This window comes from Protopterus annectens, chromosome 6.part0 (genome assembly GCF_019279795.1).
Source record: "Protopterus annectens isolate FY-2018-M chromosome 6.part0, PAN1.0, whole genome shotgun sequence".
NCBI lineage: Eukaryota > Metazoa > Chordata > Ceratodontiformes > Protopteridae > Protopterus > Protopterus annectens.
In genome coordinates this window covers 1362656531-1362675801 of record NC_056737.1, presented here as the reverse complement: position 1 = coordinate 1362675801, position 19271 = coordinate 1362656531, and the positions used below count along the sequence as shown (strand labels likewise).

Sequence of the window (19271 nt, the reverse complement as noted above, 5' to 3'; positions counted from 1 at the left end):
TGATACTGAAGAAATTAACTGGAGTGCTGCATCCCTTAAGAGGCAGGGAGAAAAAAAAGTTCATGGACAACTAATAACAAGCCTAAGAAACTGAAAAAACAAATACTGTAAAAAGTGGCCAAGTCTAGGATTAATTAGGATTACATTTTGGGGTAAAATCTCACCTTAGAATATGCAGGGCAGTTATCAGCTTTTCCATTTTATGTTTTTCATTATAAATAAAATGAATAATGAATACTAACCAGTGAGTAACTAGCAGCGTAGTCAGCACATATCAGTATAAATGAATGTCACTTAGTCTGCAGGTACACAACCACATGATGTAGTCTAATGCACAAGAATTATCTTCCAAACGGTAAACCACTATAAACTCAGCATCTGGTCTGCTTCTAAAAATTATGCTTCTATTCAGAGTGATTCCACAGTAATAAAACACTAATAAAGATATCCTTAAAGACCCTTTTATCTGTCACTTGCATAATAACTGTTTTGAGACCATGATGATAATTAACACGACTATTCCCAAAAGTTTTATAAAACATTACAACACACAGGTTTTATTCCTTAAATATGCTGCTTTATCATATCCCCAAAGAATGGTTAGTTAAACTAAAATAAAATAATTATAGCTTTTAATTAGCAGTCTCCATTCCTGGATCAGCAGGACATTTACAGAGAGCATGAGTGTAGCCCATTATGGATGCAGAGTGCCTACTGATGCAGTGCAAACGCGTGCATTCCTCTCTCCTTCTGTTTCTTCATGATACCCAACTGACATCCTGGTAATGGACTTTCACCTGTTTTAGGCAGTGCAGTACATTATTACGTCATATGGCCAAGGAAAACTTAATGAGTATAGCCTTACAACTCCTGGTGTGGCAGACACAACAGTCACTTTAGTAATGTTTCAAAGCAAGTGGTAGTGATCCCCTGAAGTCAGTCAAAATTAAAGGGGCAGGGGGACTACAGAAGCTAAGCTTTATTTTTAGGAAAAGTAGAGCATGTTTTGCAAGCATTTATGATGACAAGGAACAGCAATATTTGCACTGTTTTTTACTTGATAGCAATAAAGCCTTTAACTCTTACTTAGGTATGGGTAATCGTGGTAAAAATATGCTCACTACTCTACTAAAGCCATGGTAACAGTGAACTCAAACTACTATTTAAAAAAATGTCTGTATAATGACTCAATGTGATTATAATAAACAAAATGTGTCCAAGAAAACTTTAGATAACAGTGTTATCAATTCCATGAAATGGCAGTTACTTAACAAATAACATTTAAGAAATTATAATTTGTTTTGGGTACAAAACCCAAGTGTTCCTCCCCCCACATTCCCTGCAGCCCTGCTTATAAGTAATGCTAAGTTGATGCTTACTGGTGGGTAAAAGTAAAATCTTTCAACTTTCCAGCTGTATGAATGAAACTGCAGCCAAAAAAATGGAAGTTTCAAACAGGCAACCAGTCTGGAAGTAGAGGAATAAAAATCCTTACACTGAAGTACAACTGCTGCTCTGAAAAAGCAAGAGTATGGCGATCAGTCTAAGAGGACAGGTGACACCTGCGGCAACTTATACTTAATGATATATCTTCAGTGAGCTGAAGTGCAAGGTTGTGTTATCAGAAATGAAGTGACATATGAGCAAGAGATCAGACAGAATGAATTAATGTCACTTCTGAGGAGCAGATGATGGAGAGAAATAAGCTGAAAATCAGAAGTAAGAAACAGGTCCTCGACTGCAGGTTATGAGCTTTACTGAAAGAAAAGCACGGCAGCAGAGGCTGAAGCAACTATCATAGGATACACCAGCAAAACTGCACAGAGATCATCAGAGTAAAAGATGAAATTCTACTCTTGCAAAAACTTTCCAAGTCTGTAGATGAAATCTGTTTCATCATGCAACAGATAACAGATATGATGGTACTGTAAGTGCATGGCAAAGTATTCTCAGGTCATTTATTACTAATTCCGTCTCCTCCCTGTGCTTTGTTTGGATCCAGTTTGCATAGCTCATTTTCAATATAATCTAATTTGATTTCAGTATTTGAGGTTACCTGTCACTGGGACAATTTATCACCCCTTCGTGGAGCCAAACTCCTTTGCATACAATTTTGTAAATATCTCTATAATCTGTTGTTTCTGAGAATACTTTTTAGAATCCTCACATAGTTTATCCATTTGTATGTCTTTACTCCTACCAAATCATATACATCTGTAAAATGTTTTTCTATTATGTTCAATATCTTTATATAAATTTTCTTCACATTTTTCTTGATCTTGTCTCACACTATATTTAAATTGTATGTCTAGCGTGTTTATTTCAGTTTTCAAAGTCATAGTTTGAAATCTTTCCCTTTCTTATATTTTCTGTCTCTCACCTTAAACAAGTATTTTGTTTTTATGGAACTATAGCCTCCTGAAGTTATATGCCTAGATCCTGATGTCAAACATTTTTTGATGTTTTTGCATTAGACAATTTAACCTGCATTTAAATGAAGTGCATTGTGAAGGTCTGTACTATTATTCTCAACCCAGATTCATCTTGTAAGAAGAACAACACAAATAAAGAGTAAATAAACTTAAAGCCCATGAATATTAAAAAAATTTTTTATAGGAGGATTTGCACCCTATGTCATTATATATACTAACTCTATGATCACAAAACTATGGAGAAAAGGTAAGACCCTAAAATGGAAAATCTGATCCCACAGCAACAGCAAAGCAAACAGCATCTGCATTTCAAAATAATGACAGTATCCACCAAGTACAAACAATAGAAAACAAACACGAATAAAAGATATACAAATATTGAAACTAAAATGCACTGCTGTTACTAATCACTACAAATAACAGCCCAGTTTATGAAAAACGACTTTCAACATTCCAGTTTCAAATATACTGGATCAGATGAAATTGGATTTGATCAAACAACATGCCGTCTGTTTACTGCACAGTTATGGGACCATGGCGTTAGTATATTTAAGATTTTTTTGTGGGGCAAGTATCTCTGCCTAACTTATTTCTGGTGTTGCCTTTTGTTGTTACCTTATAATTTTTGGAGCTGGGGCCATTATTGTGTAATGCCCTGCCTTTGCGGTGTTTTGTAATATTTGTATATTCATTTTCTAATTGTTTTTTTTATTGTTCTGCCTTTGAAGTGCCTTGTAATATTTGTACATTAACCTCCTTTCTGTTTTTTCACTTTCGATTTTTTAAGCATGCTTCCCATTTTCAATTGCATCTGTGTCACAGATTTTGGTATAGATGCTGAGATTGCAAGTACATCTGTTGATGACTCATAAGTAGCTGAAGTTATTGGGCACTGCTTTGGTATGGTATTCTGGCCATCATTTTGGATGACAAGAAAAAATGTAATACTGAGGATGTTTTAGACTTGGTTTAACAAAGCCTTTGTTGAAATCTTAAATGATGGGGGACTCAGTATGCTGGCTTTGTGACTGGCTGTATTTTTTCTGTTTTTTTTTCAGTGTTTGCTTTCCAGTTAACTGAGGTTTCATCATCTACCATGAAAACAAAAATAACATAAGTTAGACAGGTGTCAGGAGTCCAGCTCTTCATTGTTTGGATGAAATGGAAATTGTCAATTTTTTTTATCAGCTGCTATGTTTTATCAAAACTGTGTATTGAACAGTACAGACCGCAGACACTGGAGTAAGGAATGTTCTCCTTATGCAAATGTTGTGTGATGTCTGAGTATATTTACAGATGAGAAGATGTGGTAATCACATATTTTACCTTTTTGTTGCAGTCAAAGACGAGTGATGCAGACTCTTTTTCAACAGAACTAATTCAAATGAAAGTGATCTCAATGCTCAGCCCTGTGTGTGGAAGTTTCTAGAGTAAGTCATTATGCCCTACAGGTGTAATGACTGTGAGAGACATGATTTCTTCACCAGGGAAACAGAAAACTCATTTCACACAGAAGAATATACATTTGCCTAATGGAACAGTTCCTGGTAGTTTCCAACACCACCAGAAGAAGCTCCACCAGACCCAAAAAACTAAAGGAGCATACAGGCTTAAAGCTGAAGCGGAGTACCACTCCATCCTAGGAGGACTTTATCAGCTTGGACTTGGACTGTCCCTTGTACTACCAGGGAGCTAATCATTTGAAACAACAGACACCATGGAATGATGGGAATGAGCCTTGAGCTTTCTTCTTCAAATTTAAACAGCATGTGTGGAATCGAAGGGGAATGGTAGAAAGGAACAGACAAGGTTTCCTCACCAGAAAAGTAAAAAACATCCACTATGAACTCCCTTTTACCTTGCTGCAATTAGTAGAACAGAGACAGACCCTATTTTCTTTCCTGGTAAGTAGCACAACCTCTGGACTCCACAACAACTATAAAATCACCTCCTGCACATTGGGTATAGGTGCGTCTAGTTCTGTTTTTTTTTAACATGGTGTGGCTATCTCTACAGGTTTACATTAAACTCAATAGCCTAGTTGTTTGCCCTCAGCAGGAGAGTTTCAGATTTTAGCTCTCTTTCTTTACAGCCTAGACAGTAAAAACACTACTCCCAGCTCCAGCAGGATGATCTACTATCTTCCATGGGCTCCGGTTGCCTGGCAATAGTGAAGACCTCCAGTAGGATTCTCCTTTACCAAGCTTAGACAGTTGGTGTACACTTAACCCTGCTAGTGCTTTTAACCCAACTGTACACATTACCTTACCAAAAACCCTTTCCTCTACAGTACCACTATACAAAATGCTTTACATCCAGCAACACAGATACACAAAGCTATAACCTAGCATTTATTCTAATAGTAACTCAGAAACACACACACAATCACATCCCTTAAGAATACACACAAAACACTAAGTCCTTACTTTAACTCTGACCCATAAAGCACTTGCACAAACTATCCTATAGCTAATGCAAAATTTTGGCACATCAAAAGCTTCAGCATTAGAACAAAACTCTTTACACAGTCATAGCACACACAACAACTAGACGTTCCTATCTTCAGCATTTCAGTCACTTTATCATAAGTGCTTTCCAAGAAAAAAAAACACAGCAATAAACATTGGTTCAAAGCAACCATTTTTTCACACCTCAGTACACTGGGGCCTATGTAAAGGAGACACTCATGTTCTGGATTTATTTATTTATTTGTCATCTAGGAAGACCCAGTGGAATTACTTGACTCCTCTCAGGGATGACTCACCAAAACTGCCAGGTTAAATGGCTTATTTCAGGTCACAGAGTACACAAATGGATGTAGAAATTAAAGTAGTAGAAGAAAAAGACTCATTAGTGGCTCATTGCTTAAATCTTTTGCTCTTAAACCGCCGGACTAAGACAGAGTACAGAGATGAAGACCAAATTATATTAAAGGAAATATTCAGTAGGAGAAGCTATTTACATAGCAATGTAACTGCCCTCACTGGATCCTTTTCTATGCACCTGCAAACTTCTTCCAAGACAAAAGAATTGAACACACAAGGGCTAACAAAGGAATATACCCCTAGGAAGTCATTGGCTGATTGTGCCCATTCAAAGACATGACAATAACAATGTGACTGTAAGGTGCATACAGGTCAACCAATTATATTTCACTTTGCACTCCCAGTATTATATATAAAACTATATCTGTCTTATTCATTCAATAAGCACCCTCCCCCATTACTCTGCACAATGTATTTGAGCTCAGGAGTATCTTTAGCCTGAGCTGGTGTACAAAATTGCCAACTTACTCATCCAGTTTAAAAAAAACAACAAAAAAAAAACAGATGGCTGTACTGACAACTAACTTTGTAGTCAGATATACATGAACCTATAGGTTCATAGCGTCTATATCATATTATCGTACAAAGTAAATAGCGAATGACATTTTATTGTACCAATAATATTGAAACAACAAAATATCGAACAAATGGAACAGCAATTTTTTTCCCAGGGAAAAAATTTGCTGCTCCGTAAAAAAAATAAAATAAACAAACACAAATTTAAGTGGGCGAGCTTCGCCCACCACACCCCCCACTTAAATATACCAACTCCGAGATTGTACCATAGTGGAGGAAATGGCAAAGTCCCGAAGATGGCCCACCAAATTTTTTCTCTGGGAAAAAATTTGATGTTCTGTGACTTCGCTATTTTGCCATTTCGACAGTATCGGATCGACCAAATAGCATTCGCTATTTAGTCCATTCAATAGCGTCATATAGACCCGGTTCATAGGTAGATACTAGGCTAGCTGCCCTTTTGGGCCATTTTTTTAAGCCTAGACAATTTCCCAATGGTGAGAGTCAAACCCTGTACCTCATGTTTGAGAATTAAACACCTTAAACATTATTCTATCACTCCCCATGCTATGAAGACAGTTGCAACAACAAAGTGGCAACTGCTCATAACTTTCTACTCACAGGTCCTTTAAAAATAATGCTGCTTTATAAGATTTGCCAGGTTTGTGCTACTGTAAGCATAATTAGTTCTGTTATACTGCACCATGACTTCACAAGAATGGATTACAGGCAATATTTTGAACAACCTACACATATTGCTTTACAATATGACTTTTTTATCAACATAATTGTTTTAAGAAAAACACTGTAAGCCTCTCAATTTGCATAGGTTATAGAACTTGTGTTCACAAAATCACACATACTATTCAGACTCTGATTTAGACATCCTATTAGGGGGTCAGTGTCTAAAACTACAAGCTCAACAGGGTCTTATTTTCCTGTTGATTCTGCCAAGCCCATTCCCTTGGCTGTGGTTTCGCTAGATAGTAGATCGGGACAATGGGATTCTCATTCATCCATTTATTTTCTGTTAAATTTTTGTCCTGGGCCTCATAAAATCACTGAGCATCACAGACAGTCAAATAATACTGCACATTAGAGTTTCATACTCCTAATTGTTCAAAAACTGCATATAAATATACAACGTGTTGTTGTATTAACGTTTTTATGAGAACTATAGTAATATTTAAAATTCCTGCTGATTTTGGTCTTTTCTAACCCTATTAGTTTTGATTTTGTCTAGAATTCATTTTTTTAGTTTGTAAATGGGGGTGCTCCTTTTTTGATACCTGTATTAAATTAGCAGTTAAGACATTGGGAAACATACATTAGCAAAAAAGAAAATAAACCATTTTAACATTTACCCATTTTAATACAATTTACTTAACATATATTTTCTTTATTATTATTGTCAGTCCAACATTACAAAAAAATGCTGAATTTTTGCCTTGCCTTAAACCTCACTCCTCTTACACATTGTGCATGTGTTGTTCTCACAATTTCCATTTAACTCTATATAATTTGCTCCTTTCTTTTCGTATAAAGACCCATTTTCAAGTTCTTTTATCTCTTTTATAATATTCAGCACCTTAAATACAGTTGGTTTACACTTTGACTTCCATTTTCTAGCAATTGCTTTTTTTGGTAGCCAACAGAATTAAACTTAAGATGGTCTTACTATGTTTAGGCAAATCTGATCCTGTACCCCAACTCAAAAGAATCATTTCCTTACGGTCATTTGCTCTCCCAATATTTCTGACAGAGCACTCTGTAGGCAATTTTTCCTAATCTTCTCTAACCTTCTCTGATTGATTCTTATAGTTGTCATGCAATATATAATATGCCCGATTAATTATCCATTTTTTAACACTGCTTCTGTTCTAGACTCAACTAAAAACTCTACCACAGCAGGTCTTTCACTTTAAATCCCCCTAACCATTTTTCTTTGCCTGTACTCTGAGATTAAGCCCTGGTAGGGAAAACAGTATTTAGTCTGCAATCCAAAGTCTTTTTGACCTCATCTCACTCTATTACCTTTCCTGCTTTTTTACCTATTTTCTGTACCTCTGCTTGCAGTCATCCCTACTGGCAAAATCTACTTTCTCCTTTTTCACATTAGCTTAGTTCTAAGAATACTTTCTGCTACTTTATGAATATCATGTTCTGTAAGGCTGTTATTCTCCTTAAGGATCTGCATCCAAAATCCCACTCTCTCTCCATATTTCTTGAACTCCCCCCTTGTTCATCATCATCATCATCATCAATTTCCACTTTGAATTATAACCTTCTGCTTGTGTTAAGTATATCAGCCTCAACTTTGTAGCTGTAAAATATTTCTTCAGCCAGGTAAACCCAAACCACCTTGTTCTACTGGAAGGATTAATGTATCCTACTTAACTCTTGCCCTCTTTCCTTCCCAGATAAATTCCTTTAATTCTTTATTAATTATTATCCACAACCTCTCCTCGGGTTAATGAATGTATGCCTGATGCATACACAAGACTAAAGGGACCAAAAACATTTTTACTCTGTGTATCTTATTATCCATATCCATAAATAAGAGTTTCCAGTTTCACAATTTTTGTATTATATTTTGTTTACTCCCTTCCCACATACCCTTAGCAGCCATAATAGAAGCTTTTTTGATCCATACTCCTAAATACTTCATCTTATGGCCCCATAAATATGGGTATTTCTGAACAAGTTTTTGTGTAGATACATAATTTATAGTTATACCCTTTGTTTTATCTTTATTAATTTCATATCCCGAAAAGACTTAAAACTGTCTCACAATGTTCTACAACTCTGAGATGTTCTTTTTTTGATTTATCAGGTACAAAATAATATCATCTTCATATAAAGACAACTTTTCTTGATTACTATAGCAATGATATTGTTGTATTTCTGAGTCCCTTATTTATTTTCTTTGTCAATGACTCTACATAGTAAGCAAATAACAAAGGAAAAAAAGGATACCCTTGCCTGGTTCCTATGTTCAAACACAGCTTATATATAACTTTAATTCTTGCCTCCAGTTCTTCATATATCCTTCTAATTAACCTTATCATTGTATCAGGGAATGCAAATGCTTTTGATGCCCTCCTCATAAAATCCTAACTTACTCTGTCAAATGCTTTCTCTGCATCAAAACCCACCAACAGCACAGGTATTTTCTTACATTCTGCTTCCCTCTGGATCATCATTATTCTATTAAATGTTGTCAGTGAAACTGGATCTGAAGGGTCTTTGTCATCTTCAGGTAACACAGCCACCGCAGCTTTCTTCCAGGATGCTGGTGCTTCCCCTCCTTTTAAAACACTATTAAACAAAACTTCCAGATCTTTATTACTTTCTTCCCTCCTAATTTCTACACTTCCACAGGAATACCAACTGTTCCAGGAGAATTTCCTGAAGATCGATTATACATCATTGTTTTTATCTCATCACCTCCTATCTTAATTGTTAACTGTTGTGTCTCATCTACCTCTAACCTTGGCATAATTAAGGTCTTCCATAAATATACTCTTTCTTGATTTCACATTTCTCTGCTTTATACAAATTTCATGAAATTTTTGGAATATCTCTAAAACCTCTGCAGGATCTGTGGTTATTTTCCTTGTTACAGGTTCCATAGGTCTGGCGACAACCCTTTCAACGTTCTGTTGCATTTGTTGTGTTAAAGGTTTTTACTGTTTTATAGAGTTGCTATCAAAAACAGTTGATTAACTGCAGTCTTTTTCAAACTCATGCATATTACCCAGATACTTCCCTTATTTTTTCTTTATCACTCAGCATTTGCTTCTCCTCTTGTTCTGTGAGATTCCCCTTATTTTGATTCTGCAATATTCTGTGAGATTCCCCTTGTTCTGCAATATTCTGTGAGATTCCCCTTGTTCTGCAATATTCTGTGAGATTCCCCTTATTTAGCAATACTTTAACCTCTGTTAGCCCTTCTATGTAATTTCTATTACTTCTTAATCATATATCATTCACTTTTATTTCAACCCTACTTTTAAACTCCCTTTTCGTTTTATCGTTTTGTCCAGAATTCTTCAGCAAAACAATTGAGAGGTACAACTACAAGCAACTAAATCATAAAAGCTCAGTTCAACTAAATAATGTAGTTAGTTTTAAGAATCCTGATATTGAAATATCAAGCCCAATAACAGTGTGTACTACAGTGAAATTATGGTGGGCACACAACAGTTTGCTGTTACTCCCCTCTGAGACTGCTAAAAATTGCAAGAAGAACAGGCCACTGACTTGTGAGCAATGTGTAAAATTACGTCATTTCAGAAGCAGAGTAATTTAGTAATGTAGTACACTGAAAACATGCCTATGACAATAAAGATAATGGAATTTCATCTGATAGCTAAATGGTAGGAGCAGATTTAGGATTTTAAAAATAACTTTCAGTAACTGAATAAGCGGAACTTTAAATGGCTCTCTTCCCTAAATTTACTTACCTCGAAGCCCTGCAGGCGTCCCAGGTTCATCATATCATTGCAGTGTTTAGGTACAAGGCACATTATGTCATATGCTTTCTGTGAAAACAAAAAGGAATTTTGATTGGTGTTGTATCAGCAACCTTCACTGTTGGTCATTCTTTCAAACTGGCAGTTTGCTCACATCCTTTGCTGGCATACTACATTGTACTTAATACCTGAGTATTTCCATATCTATACTGCATTATTTGCACAGATGCATTTCATTCCATTTTCTAGCATAGCATGCATTAACCATGGATGTCTTTTGTGGACTGAAATGTAATTTTAGGATAAAAAAAATTAAGTAAAATATCTGACTTTAAAGCCCACTAAGTACACCATAATTACATTTTAGCATCAGTTTTACTCAGCTAAAGTGTTTGCTATTGACTTTAGTACTGTAGCTTTCATTGTCTTACTAAAGTAAATATTCAAAAATAAAACATTACATGGTGGTCTCTCTTTTTACAAAAACATCCCACAGTACTGCACCTTTTATGCCACCAGATCATTATTCAGTAAAATGTTACCTTTACCCTACATTTTAATTGTGGGTGTTACTACCTGTGCTGACACGGACATAATTATTGTTTGGTATGTTCCTTCAGCTGATTGTAAGAATTTAAAAATGCATGTTTACCTGTATTTCTGAACATTCTAGTCCAGCCTTTTCACTATACTTCAGAAAGTCCTGCAAAAAGACGGACCTCATGTTATTACACAGCATGGACATGACAAAGTTCCAGAGCAGTAAACTGACAGTTTAATTTATGTTACCTTTACCATAAGTTCACTGACATATCGATAAAACATGGATTTCCAGTATGTAAGTTGAACACTGGGATATCCCAATTAAGAAATCTCTTTCACTTGAGCACAGGAATATCCCAATTAAGAAATCTCTTTCAGTCCTCACATTACTCAAAAGATCTCCTGAAGCTTTGAAATGCTCATTTCAGGTATGCTTTTTAAATGCATATCCTAAGCATTGCTTTATAGCAGCCATCTGGAACTACATTTATTCTACCTGCAGGACATCTGGCTTGTACAAGAACCGAAGACTTATGATATGCTTTACATTGTGGGTGCAGAAGGTGGCAGCTTTGCTTTATGGCAACTTTATTTTCATCAAAAGTAATAGTTTGCCATCTCCTACACAGTAAAGTACTTCTCGCATCTTTCTCCTCTTATTTGACCAAGACTTCTTTCACCTTATCAGATAAACTGGACACAACTCTAATTAACAATACAACAGACCATGAAGGAATGCCATATCCATTACATTTTTGCTTCAGGCAGGACATGAAACCCACTTGAGCCCTGCCGAGAACGTTAGTGGAAATTTATGGTTTGGGTTGATCTTCATCAATGTATCTTTGCTTGTACACTGCCTCTCACATACCATTTGCAAACTAAACATGTTCTAGGCTTTTGGATGCCAGAAGCACATTAAAATCAATGGATGTACAGCTACATTCCCAGGAAACATAAATTACTTTTATTCAGATGTCTGGCCATTACATACCAATATACCTCTAATCCTAATCATAGAAATCCAACTATTCAAAAATATACATAAAAATATTCAAAATAAATCAGATGGTATTGAAATGATGAGTTATTTTGTTGGTCAGGTTACAATCTCTGTCTGACTGTCTTCTGTGTTTTGGTATAATAAGTCCCAAAAATGTAAACCATGAAGACATGTAGTCTTTTGACTCATTCAGACCACAGACTTTGCTATATCATTTTTTGCAAGCAGTCCAGCTGAAACGTAATGCGGAAGTACAAACATACATTGTGGCTTGGATTAAGACATATAGCTATCACAAGAAATACTTTCAAGAAATGGCAGTTTTAAGTTTTGGGTTAAACACTAAAAAACTGGGTGGCATCTGTGAAATAAAAAGCAGACTTAACTCCGGTGATGCTCATTACTTGTGGCACAGTTTGTTAGCATACTATGTTTATGAGACCACATTCACTTATTTCTTAGAAGGCGATGGGAGGGTGGCCTAATGGTTAAGGTGTTTGCCTTACAAACACAAGGTGCAGGGTTTGACTCTCACAAGGGATAATTGGCTAGGCATAAAATGGCTTGCAAGGGCAGTTAGCCTAGTACTAACCTAAGTCTAAGTGATGCTACATAACTAAAAACAATCTTACACCTGGACATCAACTGATCCTACTTTGGAAAATGACAGTAGTCACATTTATGAGGGCCTGTAATGAAGAGACCCCAGATTTAACCCAAATATGTTGTTGTTGTGTCTTTCGGCTTTTCCCGGTTAGGGGTCGCCACAGTGGAACTCCGGTCCACTAATGATTGGCAGTAGATTTTTACGTGCTGAGTTGCTAGCCCTGACGCACAACCTTCAACGAAGGTATGCCCATTTACACATGTCTCCAGACAGAAGACACTCTAGCTGAGAATTGATTGGGACAACGAGATTTAACCCAAATATAAAAAATGAAAAATGGCCAACCCACTGGCTGCAGATGCAGCACGTATGTCTGCATTATTGCTTAAAAAGAGGTAGGTAGTTAAAAGGAGCTGGAAGATCAGTCTGTGGAGGAAGAAATGAACAGCAGAACTCTGCTTCTTCGGGGGGGGGCTGAATATTCCTTAATACAGGATACTCTATATAGGAGACCATCAGTTGCTTCAGATACAACTTATCAAGTTACATGTTACAAAAGAACAGAACAGAAATCAACTGAAATAATTATGCATATTTTTTGTGGGGGCCAAGCCCCCCCTCCTCATTCCCCTGATCTTTTATGTACCAACTCCAGAAAAGTCTCTGAAAAAAGGAATCATTGCCTGTGCACACTTATAAACTGCACTATCAGTGATTTCCTATGACAGTGACTGGAGAGTTTAACTTCACTGAGCTGGTTCAGTACTGAAATACTCAGTTATTATACTGATCAGAATACAGTCTTAGGCTGACTTCCTTCTGCCTGTTGTAAGCCAATGAGCATTACAGCAGCTCCAGGAGCTACCCAATTATGAGAATGTACACATCAACGTAATCATAACACACAACTATAAAACATCTGTTACACAAAGCAAAGTGACAGAAATTGTCTCGGCAGGTGTGGGGGGCATCTGCTTTTGGGATGTTTAAAACAATACTTAAATCTACTTGGTAAGACGAGATTACTAGTGGTATGACAAGGATCACAGCAGAGATCCTCAGAAGAGCAGATATTAAAATGTTAACTGGGGTAATATAAACAATGATGTAGCAAAACAGTACCTCCGCTGGTGCACAGTAACAAGTCCCGCCTAAACCCTGCGCACCACCAGACACCCGTTCAAATAATGAATGAATATTCATGTTGATGTCTTCAGTGGCTGCATGAATATTCATCAGGTATTCATCATGTTAGCTCAAGGGGGCACTACAATTACCTAATGCTAAAGAAACAGAACTATAACTCCAAGTAATATTTTTTTTACATTTTCACCCCCCATACCCCTTGCAAATTAAATATACTAACTCCAAGATAGCAGCACATTGAAGAAAAGGGTAAATTTCTCTTTCCACACTGTACCGGAATCTCCATTCAAAACTTTGGTATTTCGATCACCTGCTAGGGATTCCTTACAACTTACATTGAACACCTGCAGCATTTAATTCATTGGTCACTCGCAAATTTATGTGGGTGATGACAGATATGTAAATCAACAACCAATGTATGCATGATGTTACTGTCAAATCTGCATGGCAGTCAATCGTGCATCATTTGCATACAGCAGTACAGCTATTTGACATGTCAGCCACACAAGGCATGCCCAGTTCTACACAAACCGTATGGGGAGGTAATGTTCTACAACAATGCCATATAAACTGCATCCAAAACTGTAGTATCCTGGAGTCACTTACTCTGAAGTACAGCAGTTTTGGAGTTAGTACATATAATTAACAAGAGTGGAAGGTGCAGCCCACCCCATGATGGAGTGCACAGAATTGCAGGATAAACTCTTCTGCAACAAAAAAAACTTAAAACGTGTAACTCTTTCTTCCATAATTCACTGTTTCTTGTTTGATTCTCAGTTAACTTTTCAAAAAATCAGGACTCAAAAAAGCAGGTCTCACAGATACAAAATGGGGCCAGAGATATTACTTGTAAAAGACACACTTCATGGTGAGCATATTTCACCTCTGTCTGATTTAAAATGTGCTGGTAACATTACCGTACAGTAATCAATTCATTGTTATAAGACACCATTTATATAGTAGGCCAAAAAGGGTCACCTGCAATAATATGAGGGATTTTTAAAAATAGTTTAATGCAGTGACTCTGCAACCTTTTTTTGTTTGTTTGTTTATGCTATTTCTCCCTTGTTGCCAATCAATCCTCATCCCTCCCATTCTTGGAAGACAACATACAGATATCCATCATGAGGCGGTCTCTAACCATATCCCTGGTGCTAATGTGAGCATACACATCATCATGGTGACATTCTATGTTCTCTCCTGGCAAGTGTGTGCTATCAAACACATGCCTATGAGGGCTACCACTGGTTTGGAATAGCAAGCCTACACCCCTGCCCAGCTCTTCCAGCATCCAAGCCAGTACTCAAACTTAGATCAGCTGGGTCATAATCAGGGCTTCATCCCTGTATACCACAGAGCTGGCTGCATTTGTAACTCTTTGCTATAAACCTCATTAGGAGAAGGTTAATATCAGGAGAAGCAGATTTGTATTTAAATTATTGAAGTGGAAGTCATGTGAGCTACCAAATATATAATGTAAATACACTTACACAAATGACATAAGGAACACTAATTCTGTTTTACAAAAATGAAAGCAAGTCACACTACTTAACTATCTTAAGCATAACTGTTCCAAAATCAATGCACTCAAATGTGCAGATTTATGTTAATCAGCATTATCTGTTTCCATTTCACATGCTAAGGACTGTTTTATTCATAAAACATGCTTTGAGAATGTGATAGCTAAGAGTGCACTGGCATTGTTTATGTGGTTTGGGAGTCCAAGAGTTATAAGACGTAGAACTAACTGACTGTAATGTACATAAATTCCTGGATCCTTGCTAATTTGCATTACAAATTTACTTGCTGGAAACTGTAACCTTGCCTGCTCAGTGTGGATGAATCCATGGTCTACAGAAGACATTTACTTACACAGGTTGCAGTATTTAGGTTTAGCTGTCAACTAATACAAGATAAATACCGTTTTACCTTTATTAAGAGCTGATACTTTGTTATCCTCTGGATTGGCTTAATGAGAAAGTCGCTGAGTGATAGCCTCTGGTTTAATTCTTGTTTCAGCTCCTATGAAACCAGATAGAAAGTTGTTAAGTTTATAGAAAAATCAGCATTTTCTGACCTTCTGGTAGTACACTGGAATATTCACACTCCTGCTTAATTACCAAGAATACAGCAGCACAACACCTAACTATTGCAGTATAAAAGTCTCTGTATCAGTGACGGTAAGAGCCCTGATTACAGTCCAGATGTTCTGAGTTTGACTAATGGCTCATGACGGCCTAGGCAGGAGGGGATAATTGTGCCCCTTCGGAAGGAGGGTGGTGGTGGAGAGGGGCGCATACCTTCCATATGTGCCTAGTGGAGATGAATGAGGGAAGCTGGCACTCTGGGGGTGGGCTCTCAGGCCATCATAAGAGCTACGGTAGTACCTCTTATTAATAAGTAGGTTGGAGAACTTATTTGCATGGGAGGGGTGCTGTGTGTCCCATAATAATGCCAGTAGATAACTGCCTCCAGGGAGACATGGTTAGGCAAATTTAAAAAAAAAAAAGGATCTCATTGCCAGAATGCTGGCCAGAGTACAAAATCCACTGAAGCTTATCAGGATGATGGCCCCTGCAGTCATCTCTCTTCTCAGTGGATCTGAAGGACAGCGGTCCTCAACACTAGGGAACAAACTGGCTATTTAGGTAAGTCCTGAAGGTCAGGACAGTAGAGACAGAAAAAGAATAAAGGAAAAATGTTAGAATCTAGCAGTTGCTTTATAGGTTCATAGGCAGTTACTAGGCATGCTTCCAGGAAATCACTAGACCGATTTCCCAACCATACAAGAGCACCATCTATTTATGAGGCTTGCTGAGACTCACAAAGTAGGGAAAAGTAGGCTGAGGGAATCAAACCCCAAACCACAGGAAGTAGCTCATAAACAGCTTATTGTATTTATCCTCTGGGCTAACAAGCTAAATGTATTTATAAACATATGAGGAAATGTAAAAACTAAAGCACAAATACAGTAATGAAATAGGCACACATGCCATTTTCATGTGTGAAAATGTAGTATGTGTATACAACAGCAAATAACACAATGAATATAAAATATGTATTGTGTTTTTTGTTTTTACTCTGTACATGTGCAATGAGCAAATAAATAAACATGAATGTGCATTTTGTTTGTTTTATTCTATGCTTTTTACATCTAAGTGGTGCTTTAACTATAAGCTACTTTCTTGAGAACCTCATCTACCACTGGGCCGACATGTCCCATAAAACCTTCCAGAACAGGGCTGTTCTTGGTGAGGGGGAAAAGTCAATGAGAGAGACAACTGAATTACTAAAACTGGTCAGGAAGAAGAAAAGCTAATGCTAGGTGTGGTTTCATCCTCTTTTCCATCTAGGCAGACTTGTTAAGTAATTATAACTCCCTTCTGCAGCAGTCTGGTATGTGTGCCACAAGAGTGTGGTCTAAAATGCTGATGAAAAGACACACGTATACTTTCAAAAATGTTGATCTATTTACCTACCTATTGGTCTTTGTTAATCAAGAAAGTCTGAGGAGGATAAAACCCTTTTTTAGTGGAGGCCCAGGGAGAAATGTTCCACAATTAATATCACAGTGTAACATGTTCCCTGACAGGACAAATACATATCTCAGTCCTGTGTCTCTGAAATTGCCCTTAGTTACTATCAAGGGGCAGTACAGTAGCAGACCTGACTGTATTCTCCCCATAAAACGGGGGAACTGATTATTGCCATTGCGTTCCACCTTCCCTGGAAACTACTCCAGCACGTAGGTCACTAATTAATCTCAGGTCATCTAGGGCTTCTTTATCTTTCTTCAGGAAGCTAATAAAACAATGCATTCTAACTACAGTGCAAAAACCTGAATGCCAAAACAAGTCACATGCGCTCTGTTTAACAAATGCATATCGCAGTGTAAATTTTAATTAAAGAAAAGTCACCATCAGTATCAATACCCACTGCTGTCATACTAGAGAATAAGCTGATGTCACTTTGCAGTCATCCCAACATACTGGAAAATACAGGTTATATTGCCCAAAACATACTGGAAAATACAGGTTATATTGCCCAATACAAATACATACAGCAGCAAGTACCTGAACTCCAGATCTTTGAAAGCACGGAGGAGAGCATATATCAAACTACTTGAACAGCATCATCAGTAGTAGTAACTGCTTAACAGCTTCTAGCTACCACTTTTTTATGTGAAGCCTACCCTACAACTAGTAGTGTAACAACAGTGTCAGTGAAGAATGCTTACAAAGGACACAGCAGAACTCTTGCACCCTCATTCAAGTCTGCCCAAAGAACAGGAGTCACCCACTGAAGAAGACTCAGAGACCCTGGTAACCTACCTGGTGAAGGAGGAGAGGAATGCGGATATGATGACCATGATACTCTCCAAGAGTATTATGGTAAATGCCTGTAGAAATAATCTTCCTTATAAGTTCAAAGTTGTAAATCAGAAAAGCTTGAAGCTCAGAGACATGAAAACAGGACATTAATAGCAGGTCCACTAAAGCCTAGTGTTGGCTCTTAACTGCACACCAGAAGTGTGTGAACTTTAGAACAGGTGGCACTGGTGGAAATATAGTGCACTACAATCCTTCTGAAACATGCACGCAGTAGAACCATCCATGACTGACTAAGCATAGTTTCAATAAAGTACACAGTGGCATAGCCCCTTGCTGTTAACAAAATTTAATCTGTACAGCAAGTCATGCAGACTAATATGGTAAATTCTGTTGAATTAAAAAAAAAAATACTTAGCAGCCTAATGTGGAATAGAGTGCATACCTTCCATGTAGGGGATTTTGTTCCCTGCACTTCCTGACTTAACAAAACGTAGCTTTGGGACAGTTACGTAAAACTCAGTGAAATGGGCCGTCAATGTCTGAACACGCAGCAGAATAAGCCATCAATGAAATGACCTTCAACAACATGCACTGTTACCTCAGGTGACACAGCATTTTATACACCCACCTTCATCTTAATATACAGAGTAAAGCAGAAACAACCACCTAGACCAGACAGCAGACACTACCTGAGAGCCATATTGTTTGAGTGTTCTTCTGAAGTCTTGTACGTGTCACAGCTGTTATCTCAATCTGAAAAACAGACCTGCAGGTCAAGGCCATAGTGAAACAATAAAGGACTGCTGACACCAGCCAGGCCAAAAATGCTGGGTTGGTATGATGGAAAGTTCTGTCTTCATGAAAGATAAAGGAGGTCTCGCAAAGAACAGTGTCTTTAACCTGGTACTGCATACTGAAACAATAATAACCAGAAAATGGCTATTTCATGATGGGAAAACTCAAGCTGCTAAAAATCAAGAGGCTTGATATAAAGAATGGGCAAAATATGCATCATGAACTTTTAGATCACATCCTGGTACATGAAAACCTGATGAAGGCTGTGGGATTCTGCTTAAGAAACTGATGGTCACATCCATGTTTTGGCTACTGTGCTTTAATCTACCATTATATGAAAGACAGTGATGGGTGAAATAGTGTAAAGACTCTATTACCAGTGTCATAAATGGAATATCAAGCTCGAGAAAAAACATCCAATTCTTTTTCAGTAGCATTTGTAAGTAAAATAAGTAACCAATATTTCCACATAAAAGAAAGTAATCTAATGCTTACTTTTATGATTATTAATAAAACATCTAAAGTGCAGTGATACATACTAAGCCTAGCAATGGCAACCTATTGGGAAGCCGCATCTGTAAAGTTCTGAAGATGAAGG

The 19271-nt window shown here is 37.2% G+C and overlaps 1 protein-coding gene across 7 annotated transcripts in view; it reads right to left on the bottom strand.

Moving 5' to 3' along the window:
* Window positions 1–19271, bottom strand: part of KALRN (kalirin RhoGEF kinase) — a 4346166-nt gene that overhangs the window by 526006 nt on the left and 3800889 nt on the right. For all 7 annotated transcript variants that reach the window (XM_044074926.1, XM_044074921.1, XM_044074920.1 and 4 more), the window contains 3 exons: window positions 15477–15569; window positions 10901–10951; window positions 10240–10317 (listed from right to left, as the gene is read on the bottom strand). In XM_044074926.1, the coding sequence (XP_043930861.1) occupies window positions 10240–10317; window positions 10901–10951; window positions 15477–15569 (222 nt within the window). The remainder of the gene's footprint in view (window positions 1–10239; window positions 10318–10900; window positions 10952–15476; window positions 15570–19271) is intronic.